This window comes from Misgurnus anguillicaudatus, unplaced genomic scaffold (assembly GCF_027580225.2).
Source record: "Misgurnus anguillicaudatus unplaced genomic scaffold, ASM2758022v2 HiC_scaffold_33, whole genome shotgun sequence".
In the NCBI taxonomy this organism is placed as follows: domain Eukaryota; kingdom Metazoa; phylum Chordata; class Actinopteri; order Cypriniformes; family Cobitidae; genus Misgurnus; species Misgurnus anguillicaudatus.
The window spans coordinates 9,239,553-9,255,607 of NW_027395283.1; the positions used below are offsets into that span (position 1 = coordinate 9,239,553).

Consider the following 16,055-nt stretch of genomic DNA (forward strand, 5'->3'; position numbering starts at 1 on the left):
TTTTGTTATGAATGGCAACGCTTTCACTGTTATACTGCAAGTCTATGATTGTCTTACTGATATGGTTGCAAAATTATGGGAATTTTCAAGGTTGGAAACTTTTCATGGGGACTAATGGGAATTTATGGGAATTAATAGGGAATAAAAAGGGAATTTGAAAGAAATTGCAGAGTTGTCCATAACAGGGAACTTAAATGTAGTAAAAAAGATCTTGCATCATACTTTTGTTTAAAACATTAAGATTTAATGCAGTTTCAGTCCCATGCACACAGCACACTGCTTACTTAAGGGCCATTGAGGCCAAACCCTCCTCATTTCTTAAAGGTGCAGTGTGTAAATTTTAGCGGCTTCTAGTGGTGAGGTTGAAAATTGCAACCAATGGCTAAGTCCACTGCTTACCCCTCGCTTTTGAAACGCACAGAGAAGCTTTGTTAGCCGCCACCGAAAAAACATGTCTTTCAAGACTTCCACGTAAGGGGACCCTCATTGTATGTAGATAAAAACATCTTATTCTAAGGTAATAAAAACATAACGATTCATTATAAAAAGCTCTTTATACACCCCTGATAATGTAGTTTTTTATATTATTTAGCATTTCTGTCAAGAGATCATTCTAAAAATTACACACTGCACCTTTAACACATTGAAAATAGTAATGTGTCCAAATGTTGGGTGTTACAGTAATTCTGTATGATAATTGAAAACTGTTTAGAAGAATGTAGAAGAAAGATCATCACAGCTACATGATAGCCTCATAAATGTTTAAAGAAATAGTGCTAGCTTACATTTAGATATCTGATTAACGGGCTTTAAAGGTGCAGTGTGTAATTTTTAGAAGGATCTCTTGACAGAAATGCAAAATTATATACAAAACTATATTATCAGGGATGTATAAAGACCTTTTTATAATGAACCGTTACGTGTTTATTACCTTAGAATAATATGTTTTTATCTACATACACCGAGGGTCCCCCTACGGTGTGGAAGTCGCCATTTGTGCCGCCATGTTTCTACAGAAGCCCTTAAAGGACAAACTTTTTTTACTAAGTTGTCTCCGTCAATTACATGTTTTTCCAGTGGCGGGTACCGTAGCTTCTCTATGCGTTTCAAAACGAGGGGTGAGCAGTGCAATTCGCAACCTCACCACTAGAAGCTGCTAACATTTACACACTGCACCTTTAAAAAAGGAGTCTCTTATGCTCATCAAGCCTTCATTTATTTGTTCACAAAATGTTCAGAAATCATTCTAATCTTAATTTAATAAAAACAAATCTGCGGCTTGATGAGCGTAAGTATCAGGATTCTTTAACATTTGTATAACCTTGCATGCATGTCTGTGTATGACTAAACTAAATGTTTATTTATGTTTGTATATGATATAGTTTATATACATTTCCCTAAATTTCAAAATAATTCCTATAAATTCCAATAAAATCCTTGTATGTTTCAGATTTTTAATATTTCCAAAATTTCCTAGATTAAATTCCCATTGAAAGTTTCCAGAAATGTTTTTCCCCTTTGCATCCCTAGTTACTGGAGATGTGAATCTAGCAGCAGCTGTATCTGTCTCTGCTCTTTATATTGATCACAGTGAAGAAGAAGAAGCATATCTGTCTCTGTCACATGAACACAGATGACTTCTTCTTTAGTTTATAACATTTAAGAAAGACACGTCTATGCAACACTGCTCTCTGTATGCATCCTGTCACATGACCCACAAACACACAGACAGCACACACCTTGCAGGATGGTAAGACCGTTTGATTCAACTTCATGAACTAATATTTCACTTTATTAATCTTATCATTGAATGTCAGAGATGCCGACATGTAAATGTATGTGATGTGTTTTTATGTCGTGATGTGAGTTTGGTTTTTACTTTCGTTGAAACAGGAAGCTGAGAATTTCAACATTTCCTGCTCTCACTGTTTAAACACATTTATAAGATTACAGTTTTATTTCTATTTGACTTTCACATTGTGCAGTTTTACAGAAAACATCCTAATATTGTTATTATAGTCAGTTGATCTTCACAGATGATGACACTCATGCACCTGTTTACAGATCTTAGAGTTTCGGTCAAAGATCTTATTGAGTCCTGACCTGTTAGATGTTTCTCCATCAATCACTTAGTTTTATGATTTGATGGTTCAGGTGTGATAAAGCTGCTTGTAATTTCAGATTTTCTTGTCGTTTTTCTTCAGTCGAGTTCTTTAGTCGTGTGTGAGGTGGACGCAGTTCTGCAGGAGAAACTGAAGAAGTTTCGTTTTCGTAAGGAAACAACGAATGCAGCCATTCTGAGTGAGGAGGACACGTTTACTCTATGAGGTTTAATCTGTCATGTTAGTTGGTGTAATGTAATAAACTGTGTGTCTGTGTTTAGTTAAGATTGACATGGAGAAACAGCTGGTGGTTATGGAGGAAGAGTATGAGGTCAGTATCATGTACGGTACATGAAGCTCTGAAGGGTTAAAGGTCACGAGTCTTTATTGACCTGTGTGTTCTCTGTGCTTCAGGATATTTCTCTGGATGCGATCAGAGAGGAACTTCCAGAACGTCAACCTCGATATCCTCACAGCACAGATTACATCATAGTCTGATATAAGATTTGAAGCCTACTGATTTTTACCCAGCTAACAGAGAAATGTTTTAAGGAATTCCTTGAAGGTTCCCAATCTTCCCAGATTCATACTAAGATTTTCAACATTTGCGCATCCCAAATATACAGCGGTTTATTATTGGCCATAGTTTCTAAAAATCCTAACTGCTGTGAGAGTGCTGGATCTCATTTTGACAGAAAAGAAACTTCTGATGAGTGAGTAAATCAATAAATTGATTATAATCTTCACCATTATGTACCAACTACAACAAAATTGCACTTTTAACTTTACAATACCACAACAAATGTGTTTTATACACACAAAGTTAATGTAAGCAATGAAATACTAGCAAGCAATTCGCCCAACTAAAACAAACACTTGATCACCATAATGTGACTTTAAATGAAACAAAACATCAACCTTAAAGCGTAATACATGAATTGTGTTTCGTACAGCAACATTTTTACTAATCATACAGAAATAATGTTTTATAACAGTTTTAAAATAATAAAATGCAATGTTTCTCTACCATTTGCATAACAAGCAAAAGTCAATATAGAAAACACTTGTTTTAAACATTGTCATAACATTTGAAAATGATAGAATGTAACAATCATCTAACGTTCCGACAATCAAGAAACATTCTTAAAACATAAAAAACTGGGAACTTTTGATTTTGGGAACTTTAAAGGAACGCTCTTAGGACTTTTCTCTGTTAGCTGGGTACTGACTTGAATTGATTTAGAATGGGAAAATGTTTTCACAGCAATGATGATGATGATGATGTTCAGTATGTGTTTGATTTCCTTAAGTCATGTGTGCACATTTATAGTTTATAGTTATAAACTGACCCACGGGGACGGCAGGGTCTCATACCCTCTCTGTTTCATCTTCTCCAGTCCTGTGGGTAAGTGGAAACCAGAAACATCTGCACTGATCTGAGACCTGCTTTAGTACATAGAAAAGTTTCTCAGGTGTTGTTTATTTGAGGTGTTATGTGTATCTCCTGTAACAGGCTGTAAACCAGAGCAACAGATGATGTACGCGGGGAGTAAGAACAGACTCGTGCAGTCAGCAGATCTCACTAAGGTAACTCAATGACCTGATAAAGAGATTATCTGCTGAGTCTGATGTCTTTATACAGAAGACAGAGTTTAATTAACTAGCAGCAATCATTAATATCTCAACAACTCAAGTTCTTACTGTAAACTCTTCTGCAGATTTTTGAGGTTCGTAATCCAGATGACTTGACAGAGGATTGGCTGAAGGAGAAATTGTCATTTTTCCGCTGAAAACAGCATCATGAAGTGATTTTAAAATGAAGCACAGATCAGAGTTTAAACATGTCTATATGTTGTAAGATTATTATCAGAATAAACTTCAACAGGTCTTAATGTTTTATCACACAAAACAATCTAAAGTTGCAGTGTAAAAATATTGGTGGGAGGTTAATGAATCATGATGAACTAATACTTAAATATGAACTAATGGTGAGTTAATGCATGTACTAATCATAAACTAATGAAAAGTCATCATCATTCTACAACATGCTCAACACTTAAATTCATTAATTAATACATTAACTACTAAAAACAGTGTCATGACTAAATTAATTAATTTATGATTAGTACATGCCTTAAGTCAGCGCAAGTTCATGTTTAAGTGAAAAAACATTTATGTTTTAGTTCATGATGATTTATGGACCCTTATTATAAAGTGTTACCCAAATTATTTGTTACTCAGTTAACAAAGCAAATGTGTGTAGCTAAAATATTTCATCATAACTATAAAAATATTATAATACTTCAATGAATGATTTTATGTTCACTAGTTTGTTCTTTTGACATTGTTCCTGAAAAGTGTGATTGTGATGTATTAATAAATGCTTTGATATTTTATAAATCAATACAATAGCATTAAAAATGTGTATTATACCTAGTAGATGCCTGTGAATGCTGCTCAGTCAGAATGCAGTCATATTTGACAAAATCATTGTTTATTTACAATGTTTATACAGTAAAATGGGAGAAAAACAAGACATAAAAAAGTATAAGAATCATTTGCATCCATAATGCAAAAACAATAAACACTTTATCAGACACAATGACAAAATTCAGTGCGTCAAACTAAATATTTCACATCAACTCCTACACACTTAACTTCTTTCTGTCCATATCTGATGAAAATCACAAGACCAGTCAAGCATTCACCCCAAAAAAACTGCTTTGAAAATAAATGAAATCTGACATGATTTTATTGCACTGAGGTATTATGATTTTTTGACTATTGTGTGTGATTTTAAACTGTTATTTTGTTAATTTTTCATCATAGTAGTGTTCACTGCAGTTACTTATAAAACACAATCATCTGGCATACAGAATCTTTGCATCAATATCATTTCAGTGGAGGTATATTTAACAGTCCGAAAATAGCTTTCATCTTCTTTATGCAAAATATCATTTCTATTTCCTTTTTCATTTGTTTAGAGTAAATAATGACCTGGAGATGTTTTGATGTAATTCACCCTTAAAACAGTGAGAGAATGCAAGAAAAGTGACGCGATAAAGAAAAAAATAAAATATAAGAAAAACAGACAGAAAAGCTGAAGTATCAAGGAAAAAAATCCTGGTTGGTGAGACAATAACTATTCGGCACCTAACTAACAGAGAAAGAAAAAAGAAAGGTGGGCGGGATTATGTGTGACGTGTCAATCTTTTATTCGCTATCGCTGCCATCGCTGGAGTCTGACGCTCCCTCACTGCCGCTCTGCTGAACGCTGCTACTGTTGCTTCTCGCTCGCCCACCTTCATCATCATCCTCACTGTCATCATCACTGCCGAAGATCTCTTCTTCATCACGCGCCTGCCGGTCCTCTCCGCTCTCACTGCTGCTGCTCTTCCTCTCACGCCGCTCCTCTTCCTCATCTGCCGGCCGCTCCTCATCCTCACGTTCAGACTCACTTTCAGAGTTCTCAGACTCACTCGCTTTCTCTTTCTCATCACCTGGACACACATTAATGAAACATATTAACAACACACGCACACAAACAGGTGTTGTGCTGATGTGATGATGATGATGATGTTACCAGAGTCCTGCATGTCTTTATCAATGTCCAGCTCCTCCTCTTCATCCTCTGGTTCGTGATTCTCCAGCTGAGCCTTACGGGCATCCTGTACATCACACACACATCACATCAAATCAGTGATTATGTTAACATAGACCTAACACACCACTAAATAATAAAAGACTTGACATGATAATAAACTGACCTGAGCTTCCAGCTCTTTGTCGTTCATGTCTCTGTGTTTACACACCAACACAGCGTTTGTGGAGGACTGGGCACCTGCCTTTGCTCGCCTCTTGCTCAGACGCACCCTGAAACAAACACACAAACACAGATACAAGAGGTTATTAAAGCTGTATATAGGTTGAGTTTGTTCTGTGTTGGTGATGATTGGTTACCTGGTCTCCAGCTCATTATAATAAACTCCATCTGCGTCTCTAAAGATGAAGAAGTAATTCTCCTCGTAACCTTTACTGGCCTTGTTCTTCACATTCCAGTTGTACTCACGAGCGATCTTATAATCGTACCTGCACACACAAACACGTGTCAGACACCCGAGTGTGAGATTATGATTGTCTCTATATGTGTGTGTATATTTATCCATCTTACACTTCATCAGGCATGTATTCAAGGTCTTCATCTACGTCTCTCTTGCGTTTGCGCATTGTGTCCTCGTTCGGCAGGAAGTACGCCACAAACTGATTCCCCTCTTCATCCATCATACCCCTGCATGTACACGACACGAGTTAATCCATGTGTTCATAAGAGAGACGGACACAGAGATTCATTATAACAGTCTGAAAATGCTTTAAATCATCATACAAATAATGTTAGGACCAAGTTTTTTATATTCTAATCTGTTCACACTGTGACCAGTTTGATTTGGATTGATTTAACAAGTGAAGAGAGTTATATTGAGAAAACAAAATAGTAGCAGTTAGTCAAAACAAATGAGAAGAAACAAACACCTGATCATGGCCTGTGACATCATATCCACTGCTGCACCTCCAGGAACATCTTTAGGTGCTGGATCTGAATCAAAGATGACTTGAGCGCATGGATTAATCCACATCTGTAATCAGCAGACAGACAGAAAGTGAGATAACATTGTGTGAGTGTGTATGGCTGGCGTGCATGTGTTTATGTGTGTTTGTTTTTAACCTTGAAGTCTGGGAAGACAGGCAGCACCTCCACCGGTGTGACTCTGGGTTTACTGTAATGCTGAGCAATCTGAAAGAAACACACACAATCACATTATGAGATTGCTTACACGTGTGCGTAATGAGATTTAATCAGAGCTGTGCTGACCGATTTCTGAGCGTCTTCAAACGTCTTTTCAATAGCTGCAATCTGACTGTCTCGATCTTTATAGATCTCCTCTTCTGTGAACTGCTGTTTCACCGACACCCCGATCCTAAACACAAACACACACAGGTCACATGAGAACACACTCTTTCTACTGTGACGGGTTTCTGATGGGCGACAGGTTTCTGATGCGTCTCACTCACTTGACTTCCACCTTCTCATTGGAGATGCCGTATCTGTTGAACTCTGTGGAAATGTACTCGGTCTTCCTCATCCACGGCACCACCTTTGCATGCTGCTGTGACCTACACACAAACACACACACCTTTGTCAGTAGTAGCACTGGGTTCAAAGGTCAGAGGTTACAGAATGAAATCCCTCATGTACCTCTTTGAGCTTGACGGAGCCTGAATGTCTTCCTCCAACAGTTTCTCATCAGCAATGTCCAGAATGACTGAAACACAAACACAGATGGTTGAGCTGACTGGACACCAGGTTTGCAAAATTATGGGAATTTCTAAGGCTGGAAACTTTCCATGGGAATAAACAGGAAAAAATGGGAATTTGGAAAAAGGGAGAGTTGCCTATAAAAGGGAACTTAAATGTAGTTTTTGAAGCACAATTTTGTTGAGATTTAATGCATTTTCAGTAGAATTTCTACCCAAGTTCCCATTAAAAGTTTCCAAAAATGTATTTTCCGCCCCTTTGCAACCCTACTTGACACACACTGTAAGCTTCATGAATACAGAATTTAACTGATGTGTGTGTTCTTACTGTTAGGGTCTATGCGATATGTATCAGGATTAATAAGGTCGATTGTGACGCTCAGGTCCGGTTCTGTTAGCAGTTCATGTTTGTGTTGTTTCTCTAATGAAGTGGCTTTGTACTGCACAAACCTGCAACATACACACAAATATTTCACGCGAGTTATAGAAGCATATGGATGAAGACACGAACATCAGCCTGATCTCAGATCTGTACCTGTGCTGGTCAAACGGATAGGTGATGAACTTTGGATCAAACGGGATATCTGGGAGACTATTTCCATATTTCACTCTGCACACGACACCAGACCTGCAGCACAACACACTCACAATGAACACACAATGAAGAAAATCTCTGTTGAATAAATTAATATTAGGGTTTGTGACGTCACCCCTACCTCTCTGGGACGCTCCTGTGTGCTGAACTCCTGCAGAAACCACAACACACAACAGTGATGTGATTATGACAGGTTGTGTATATGTATGTGAGTGTGTGTATGCCTCAATAATGATGTATCACATCAATATATCCATGCGTGTTTGATAAACCGCGTAAATATAAAGCCAGTTTTGCTATCGAGTGATAATAATAACAACTATAATAATAATGTTGTTGTTGAATTTTTGCTATGCTTAATGTGTGTAAGTTATGTAAGTTAATGTTATTATTGTGCTTCATGTGCCGTTCATTTTCTTACCTGTGCCCGTCCTCGCGCTGCGCCTGAGTTTGTATCGTGGGAGCCATCGAGAAATAAACGCGTTTCTTCCAAAAAAATAAAGATTAAATAGCGACCGCGGGGGAAATTAGTTAACTAAACAACTACAACGAGATACGACAGAAAAATCAACAGCAGCCCGTACAGGACATTCAGCCCGTACTGCAGGACCCCGCGCGGAGTAGTCTCGATCAGTGCCTGACTCAAACACAAACATTAACAGTCTGTATTATATTTTATGACTTTTATGGCTTTCTTTAATTACCATTCTTCAGATCAAATCAGTCTTGGATAAATTGTAAGCACTTAATCCTTATCAGAATCATACTAGGAAATGAGGGGAGGCATCTGACAGGGGTTCTGTTTTCGGCAGTACATCGTCAACAGACCTGAAAGCAGCTTCTCATGCAGCGTCTCAAAATCCGACCGGGATGACGTTGAAGTATCGCGAGAATGATTTAAATCAGGCGTGGCCGTATGATTTCTCGAATCGCTCTCGCGGTACTTTGATGTCATGTCCTGTCTGTTCTTGTGAGGCCGCACGAAGTCGAGCAAATTTAGGGCGAATTCAAAATGGCATTTTTGCACCATCGAAGGGGACATAAACATTCGCCTCAGACAAAGAGAAAACGACGTGGTTCTGCTGTATTCGCCAAGTGTATTTTAATCGGTCACTTTAATTGCGCAAAAAAATTCCAGAATTCAAATTCCTCCAGAATGCACATATTAAAAACTCGAAGGGCATAGGGATGATCACTTCTGATCGGTATTCGCCCCTAATGTCTGTGTGTGAGTACAGTGTGGCAAGTGTAAAGGAGTCCAGCTGTTTATATTTTATTTTTATTATTAACTTTATGCGGCGCTGCAAGAACCGACGAGCGGATGACGTCAAAGTACCGCGAGAGAGAGTCGAGAAACCTTATTTCGAATCGCTCTCGCTGTTCTTTGACGTCATACACCTGTCGGTTCTTGCAGCGCTGCATGAAGTCGAAAACACCTAATGAGTGAGAGTAAACCTCACTCCCCGAGCTCAACCCTTACGAAAATTAACCATGTTTTGTTTGGTATATTGATTACTATTAACAAAACCATAATTTTAGCATAGTAACCATGATATAACTATAGTTTTTGGAACTGACGCTAAAGATCTTCACAAACAAAATCACCAGCTTTATTTATTTATTTATTGGAAAATAACAGAAAAAGTACAAAAATAGTAAAACATATTTAGGAAAAAGGCAATCTGCCAATCTTATAGTTTTTTAAACAGCACACATCAGTAAGATCATGACTGATGGTGTTGAAATCAATCATCTTATGAATGAACTCTTTTTCTTTATGTTGCCTTAAAATGCAAATAGTGTTTATGTTCCAAAGTGAAACAAAGTTTGTCAAATATGTTGTGGAGAAACATTATCAGTCTTGAAAAAGATTCAAATAAAACAGCTGAATATATCTGAGTTAAATCCATTTAAAGGCAGTTTACACGCACTCTCAGACGGTTCAGCTTATGCTCCACAAGGGTTTTCAGAGAAGTGACATCACTATGACCTCTGACCCTTTGATCCATGAACATCTTCTTGCTTCAGTTTCAGTCTAATACTTCCACTTGATGCCTTCATATGCTCATGTTTGTGTAGAGAAATCAACTCTGTGCCAGAAGATAAAACATCAAAGGTAAAAAAAAAACGGACCCAGTCCTTTTTCATTTGGTTTACCTCTTGGTCCGACAAGGGTTAGGTTCTCTTAAAGAGGACTGAAGTAGATGAAGTAAGATCTAATCTGAACTTGAGCCAGGGCATTCATATAAAACCCTACTGTTCTTATAAGACCTGAAGATCACCTGTTCAGTACATAGAGGAAGAGACCGGGCTCGTCTGACAAATCCCTGCAAAACAACAACAACAAGCAGTTTTATTATCAGAAGCAACACAGCCGTTTATTAGATAAGATAAGACTTAAGATAAGATGAATCACAGCAGCAATAAAAACAAGTGATAGTAGTAATAAAAAACACAGGGATATACATTTAAAAGAAGAATAGGTGGATACATACAATATATAACATAATATACAGTTTACATAATATACAATATATATATCAAACAATCCCCATATAAAGCAAAGTTTCATATGTATTTTTTTACTCTTTTTTCATTAAAATACAAACAGAAAATACAGGAAATATGTACACAAAATTAAAAACAAAATTTTCAGAAGTAAATGTCTTCTTTAGGCATCAGTTAGTATTTAGTGTTGACCTCTTTTGACATGAAACACATCTTGAGCTTTTTTAAGGAGACTGAAGAGAAATAATTATATATGATCAGATCACTATACAATAGCAAAAACAACAAATCTAATGGTAGCATGCTGGCCTAAGACTTTTGCACAGTACTGTATGTGTGTTAATATGGGTGGACGGTTATATGTTGTACAGTCAATGTTAAATTTTGGCCGATTTTCCCCCTCTAAGAAATCTTTTGGTGTGGCCCTAGCTTTAGTTTTGGTAAATCATTCTCTGCAAACATGTGAAAAAATAGCTCATTGAAATTTGGTTCCCCATGTGATGTCAGAAGGGGATCAGCTCATTTGCATTTTAAAGGACACACCCAAAAGCGGCACATTTTTGCTCACACCTTACAAAGTGGCAATGTTATAATAAATGAAACTCATACACTGGGGACACCAAAGATTTATTATACATTTTAGAAAAAACTCATAATATGTCCCCTTTAAATATCTGCTCTTCTGTTAATGACAGCTCGTGCTTCACTCACCCAGAACCCCAGTGATAGAAAACTCTGTCCTGATAGTAGAGACACACGAAGAGCCAAACACTGATGGTCTCCAACCAGAAGATCACAAAGAGAAGCCAGATAGAAGAGAGAAGCAGCTCGCACAACATCCTGACAGATACACAAACAACAACACCATCATCATCAGCATCAGCATAACACACAAACACATCATCCTCACAGATACACAAACATCATCATCATCATCATCAGCATAACACACAAACACATCATCATCACACACACACAAACACACCCAGAGTGGTCAGAGGTTAATAAGATGATTGACAGACCTGTTGATCGACTGAATCCTACTAACTGATGACAACAACAAACTGTCAAATATCAATATCGATCACGAGCCTGTGCGCGTATCCGCACACATACGCAACAACTGAAACTTTAATAAGTGAATCTATAATGACGGAAAAAATACTGTTTTAACAAACTCAACGAATTCAATAACAATTCAAGACCACGCGCAGCTTCACTTCCGGACATATTTCAGAGACATATGTAATAAAAGTCCCTTTAAAAGCTCAAGAAATTAATATTTAATGCGAAAAACTTTTTTTTAATTCCTCGAACTTTTGAATAATATACATTTTGAATTAATATACATATATAGTAAGTAAAACTAGTCGTTTTTTTGTCCAAATCAAAGTAACAAGTTAAAATCACAATATGGCGATTTATAATTATTTTTGCACAATTAAACACAAAGTATTTATACAATATGTAATAATACAAGTCACGTAGCAATAGTTCACGCTTTAAACACGATTTTACTCAAAACGATTTTTTTTACCCGGAAGTGTATTTGTCTATAGCGGAAATGATGTAAACGCTACAGAAGCGCTGCTTTGTGAGGATTAGCTTCAGTTTAAAGTGATTTTATTTATAAAAGTTGAAATGTTAAAGTAATTTTGTTCACACGAGTTTATTGATTAAGTTATTATTCAGCGACGCAGAGCAGCGGGAGCGCGCGTAGGGCTCATTCAGGTGGGTCGTCTTTCATGATTCTCGCTCTTCTGTCTTCAATTTAATAACAAAACTATCACAAAACAGCGTGACGTGTTAGGGTTTATCACATTTACCACACTGTTTTGGAGGTGTTAATATTAAAGTGTTTGTATAAAGTCGCGTGGCTTTACTGTACGATACTGTAACTGTACTCCAGATCTCCCGTATGTCTCAGATCTGTCTCATCTCTCTGACCTGATCTAAACTTTTAGCCAGAAAACTCAATATTATTTTTTATCATTTTTAATTAGATAGTGTTATGTTGTTTTTAGTTGTAAGTTTGTCCAAGTATGATTGAACCCACAACACGTGTATAACTAATACATGATGTAATGCATCAACAGACATAACATAATAGCAGTCAACTAAACTAAACATTAGCAGAACAAAGTTTAGTGTGAATGTGATGGTGATAAATCTCTGTGACATGTTGTTTATAGTCTGATCTGACTGTGTGTTTTTTCTCTGTAGATTGACATCATGATCTGTGTGTGATTATCTCACATGTATGGATGGAAAATCTTCAGTAAATGCCACATGACTCTAGGTTTGATTCATCATTTCTGTTGAACACTGGATCGCTGCTGAATTTTCCCCCGCAGCCGTCATGTCTCTGCCTGAGGAAACAGGGGATCGTGGGAAAGAGAGAGAGCGTGGCGCTCGTCCTAAAGTGCGTCAGAGCCGGTCCGAGGAGAGAAGAGATGGGGGAAGGAGGAAGGGGGCGAGGGGTAAAAAGAAAAGCCACCCGTCACGGGACCCCGCCACCGAGCGACCCATGAGCGACGGCTTTGAGTACGGAGATTTATTGAACGGTCTACACGAATCAGGTGGCTCTTCCTCTCCTGTGAGGGAACGCAGGAGGTGGCAGCTCCTGGGATCATCCGGATCTTTATCCGCCAAACCGTCGTTCGGCTCACCCGCCGCCGACCTCGGCTGTGACACGGAGAACAAATCCTCCGGTAGCGGGCGTACGCTTCGGCAGAAAATCCAGGATGCGGTAGGACAGTGTTTTCCGATTAAGAGCAACAGCCAGGGCCTGTCTCAGCCTGTCTCAGCGACGGCCTCATCTTCGGCCTCGGCATCCAGACGTAAGATACACCTGAGCGAGCTGATGCTAGACAGCTGTCCGTTCCCTGCCGGCTCCGACCTGGCCCAGAAGTGGTACCTCATCAAGCAGCACACGGCTCCCCTTTCTCAAGCGCCCATCCTGGAACCCTTAAGCGGATCGACCAGCACCTCGACGGTCGTCGTTGCCGCCGCCACCCCTGTGGAGGACGAGGAGGATCGTTTGCGAGAGAGACGGCGAATAAGCATCGAACAGGGTGTGGAGCCGCCGCCCAACGCCCAGATCCACACGTTTGAGGTGACCGCTCAGATCAACCCCCTATATAAACTGGGACCCAAATTGGCGCATGGAATGAACGAATTGGCCGGAGACGAGCGGGCGACGCTGCACCAGCTGCTGCTGCAGAGTTGCTTGGACACCTTGGATGAGGTCGCCGCATCGTCTGCTGCCTCTTCCGACGTCGAGCTGGGCGCAGGCGCCGCGTCGCCCTCCGCCTGTTCCTTGACCGGGGCCCCTTTAGTTCAAATGGACAGTCCCAAATCACAAGACGGACAGCATCGTGTACACACGCAAATCGATTACATCCACTGTTTGGTGCCCGACCTGCTCCGAATCACAAACTTGCCCTGTTACTGGGGCGTCATGGATCGGTACCAGGCCGAGACGTTGCTGGAGGGCAAACCCGAAGGCACGTTTCTGCTCCGCGACTCCGCGCAAGAGGACTACCTGTTCTCCGTCAGCTTCCGGCGATACGGCCGCTCGCTGCACGCACGCATCGAGCAGTGGAACCACAACTTCAGCTTCGATGTGCACGACCCCAGCGTGTTCCACGCGCCGACCGTCACGGGCCTCCTCGAGCACTACAAGGATCCCAATTCCTGCATGTTCTTCGAGCCGCTTCTGTCAAACCCCATCCACCGGACGCAGCCCTTCAGCCTGCAGCACATCTGTCGCGCCGTCATCAGCAGCCGCACCACGTACGACGGCATCAACGCACTGACGCTTCCCAATGCGCTGAAGGAGCACCTGAAGGAGTACCACTACAAGCAGCGCGTACGTGTTCGCCGGCTGGACACGTGGTGGGAGTGAGATATGGCCCGAACCTGGTGGACCGGGTGTCTCGCGTATGGTATGGGTACAATAGGTTATAGAGAACTCAACACAAAGAAGTGTGTGCCTTTCTGATGCTACGTTCGACACGTCAGCACTGCAGTATTTATACAGCACCGAGTTTGTTTTTCTATGACTTTTCTTCTTTATTTAGTGACATTTGGACCAGGTTCAGTTTCTATGGTAGGTGGAGTTTCCACATTGCGTGCTATTTAAAAGCAGACTGCAGACCTTGATCTTCCTTTTTAACATCTGTGCCGTGCAGGATCACACATTCCAGACAAACTCAGATGGTTGTAGTAAACACAGTTGGTTGGGTGGATTAAACTACACTGGAAACTGGTGCTAATGGTCATCTGGACTGGACTGTGTGTGTTTGCATTGTGATCAAGTGAAGTGAAGAGCATCTACATTAGCATTAGTTTGAATCCGGATTAGTTTGCCTGGTGTGAACAGAGCACTATTATGAATATTGACATGGACCAATCTCTGTAACTCCGCCCTGATGTCTGCATCACTCAATACACTTTGACATGCATGTTTGAGTTTAATCACACATTTACTTTGTGTTTCATCTAAGTAGGATAATCGCACAAAGATCTGGCATCCGATCACAGATTATCCTTTAAAGACTGACTGATATTTCTGCTATATAGTCATTGTCTTATTACAGTGCTTTGATTCAGATGTGAGATTGATGTGCCAGTGAAAGTGTGGCTGTATTTGAGAATGACAGAAATCTTTAAACTCTTTAGGGTTTATTTTCTATCACTGGACATCACGGATGAGTTGTAGGTATGAATCATGTATCTGTTTATGGGAAACTTCATTCCACTCCGTAGATTTTATTTTTAATTTATAATTCAACACTTTAATTCATCTTGTATTCCACTGTAATACACACAATAAGAATGTAAATTATTCAAACTACTCATTTCAGGTTTATTGAAGAATATAAGAGTACTGAAAAGAAAATACTGAGTCTTAAATTAAATGATGCAACTTCATATGCTTGTATGTAAGCAGACAGTGTTGACAATTTAAAGTGATTTCCAGGAGATGAAGGACCATCATGATGTCAAAACATCTCCTATTGCTCTTTTTTACACTGATATTTATTTTCTTTGCCTAACATGCTTAGAGTTTCTGACATGCATTTCTTATATATTAAAACCAAGTGTGAATAATTTTATTGCAATGTACGGTGTAATAAAAGCACATATTAACAAACTGTTAACATTTTGTGTTTGTAAGTTTTAATAATTCAATGAAAAAAAAAGGATTTATAAATACCACTTAATCACACAAAACTCTGTTCTTTTAATTTGATATTTAAATATTGTTTATCTTCTTATAAATAAAACAAAATTTTGTTACTGTAAATTGCCACTAAAGTTAAAGTTAATCAGAGGCGACACTACTTAAGTATTTTTACTTTTTACATAAAAGTAAATTTTTAAGTATTCGTATTTTATCAGTGTTTTTCTTTGAAAAACATACATTCCAAAGCATATAATCATAATTTTTTCTCCACTACACTTCATAATTTCAAGTTTTTGGTTTATATTTAAGTACATTAAACATCTAGTATTTTTTATTAAATTTTACT

The 16,055-nt window shown here is 38.9% G+C and overlaps 3 protein-coding genes and 1 long non-coding RNA gene across 5 annotated transcripts; 2 read left to right on the top strand and 2 right to left on the bottom strand.

Annotated features, from left to right (window-relative positions):
- The first annotated feature begins 1,650 nt into the window (after positions 1–1,650).
- Positions 1,651–4,022, top strand: LOC129437228 (glia maturation factor gamma). Its single transcript, XM_073865787.1, has 7 exons — positions 1,651–1,750; positions 2,205–2,301; positions 2,384–2,433; positions 2,517–2,566; positions 3,425–3,507; positions 3,616–3,689; positions 3,821–4,022. Exons 1-7 carry the CDS (start codon positions 1,748–1,750, stop codon positions 3,890–3,892), a joined length of 429 nt encoding a protein of 142 aa, XP_073721888.1. The 5' UTR covers positions 1,651–1,747; the 3' UTR covers positions 3,893–4,022.
- Positions 4,023–4,579: 557 nt separating this feature from the next.
- Positions 4,580–8,793, bottom strand: LOC129437214 (RNA polymerase II-associated factor 1 homolog). Its single transcript, XM_055195387.2, has 14 exons — positions 8,432–8,793; positions 8,132–8,161; positions 7,951–8,043; positions 7,744–7,865; positions 7,357–7,423; positions 7,173–7,274; positions 6,973–7,078; positions 6,826–6,894; positions 6,633–6,736; positions 6,274–6,390; positions 6,063–6,191; positions 5,870–5,975; positions 5,686–5,770; positions 4,580–5,602 (listed from the first exon to the last, which is right to left on the bottom strand). The coding sequence occupies exons 1-14, from the start codon at positions 8,476–8,478 to the stop codon at positions 5,316–5,318; spliced, it is 1,464 nt and encodes a 487-aa protein (XP_055051362.1). The 5' UTR covers positions 8,479–8,793; the 3' UTR covers positions 4,580–5,315.
- Positions 8,794–9,904: 1,111 nt separating this feature from the next.
- On the bottom strand, positions 9,905–11,771 carry LOC141363256 (uncharacterized). 2 transcript variants are annotated; one of them, XR_012368795.1, is made up of 4 exons: positions 11,541–11,771; positions 11,230–11,358; positions 10,293–10,337; positions 9,905–10,100 (listed from the first exon to the last, which is right to left on the bottom strand). It is a non-coding gene; the product is annotated as an uncharacterized lncRNA (long non-coding RNA). The 2 variants fall into 2 exon arrangements; XR_012368794.1 differs by having other exon boundaries at positions 9,905–10,337.
- Positions 11,772–12,046: 275 nt separating this feature from the next.
- On the top strand, positions 12,047–15,716 carry LOC141363250 (suppressor of cytokine signaling 5-like). Its single transcript, XM_073865845.1, has 2 exons — positions 12,047–12,249; positions 12,742–15,716. The coding sequence occupies exon 2, from the start codon at positions 12,878–12,880 to the stop codon at positions 14,423–14,425; it is 1,548 nt and encodes a 515-aa protein (XP_073721946.1). The 5' UTR covers positions 12,047–12,249; positions 12,742–12,877; the 3' UTR covers positions 14,426–15,716.
- The last annotated feature ends 339 nt before the right edge of the window (positions 15,717–16,055 follow it).

Bases quoted from the DNA above. Each gene is read 5' to 3' on its own strand.
- LOC129437228 (XM_073865787.1), top strand. The intron at 2,302-2,383 runs GTGAGGAGGACA...GTCTGTGTTTAG, and splicing joins AACGAATGCAGCCATTCTGA to TTAAGATTGACATGGAGAAA. The intron at 3,690-3,820 runs GTAACTCAATGA...ACTCTTCTGCAG, and splicing joins AGTCAGCAGATCTCACTAAG to ATTTTTGAGGTTCGTAATCC.
- LOC129437214 (XM_055195387.2), bottom strand. From the start codon at position 8,478: ATGGCTCCCACGATACAAACTCAGGCGCAGCGCGAGGACGGGCACAG. The intron at 7,079-7,172 runs GTGAGTGAGACG...GTTTGTGTTTAG, and splicing joins AATGAGAAGGTGGAAGTCAA to GATCGGGGTGTCGGTGAAAC. The intron at 6,192-6,273 runs GTAAGATGGATA...TTGTGTGTGCAG, and splicing joins GAATACATGCCTGATGAAGT to GTACGATTATAAGATCGCTC.
- LOC141363250 (XM_073865845.1), top strand. From the start codon at position 12,878: ATGTCTCTGCCTGAGGAAACAGGGGATCGTGGGAAAGAGAGAGAGCGT.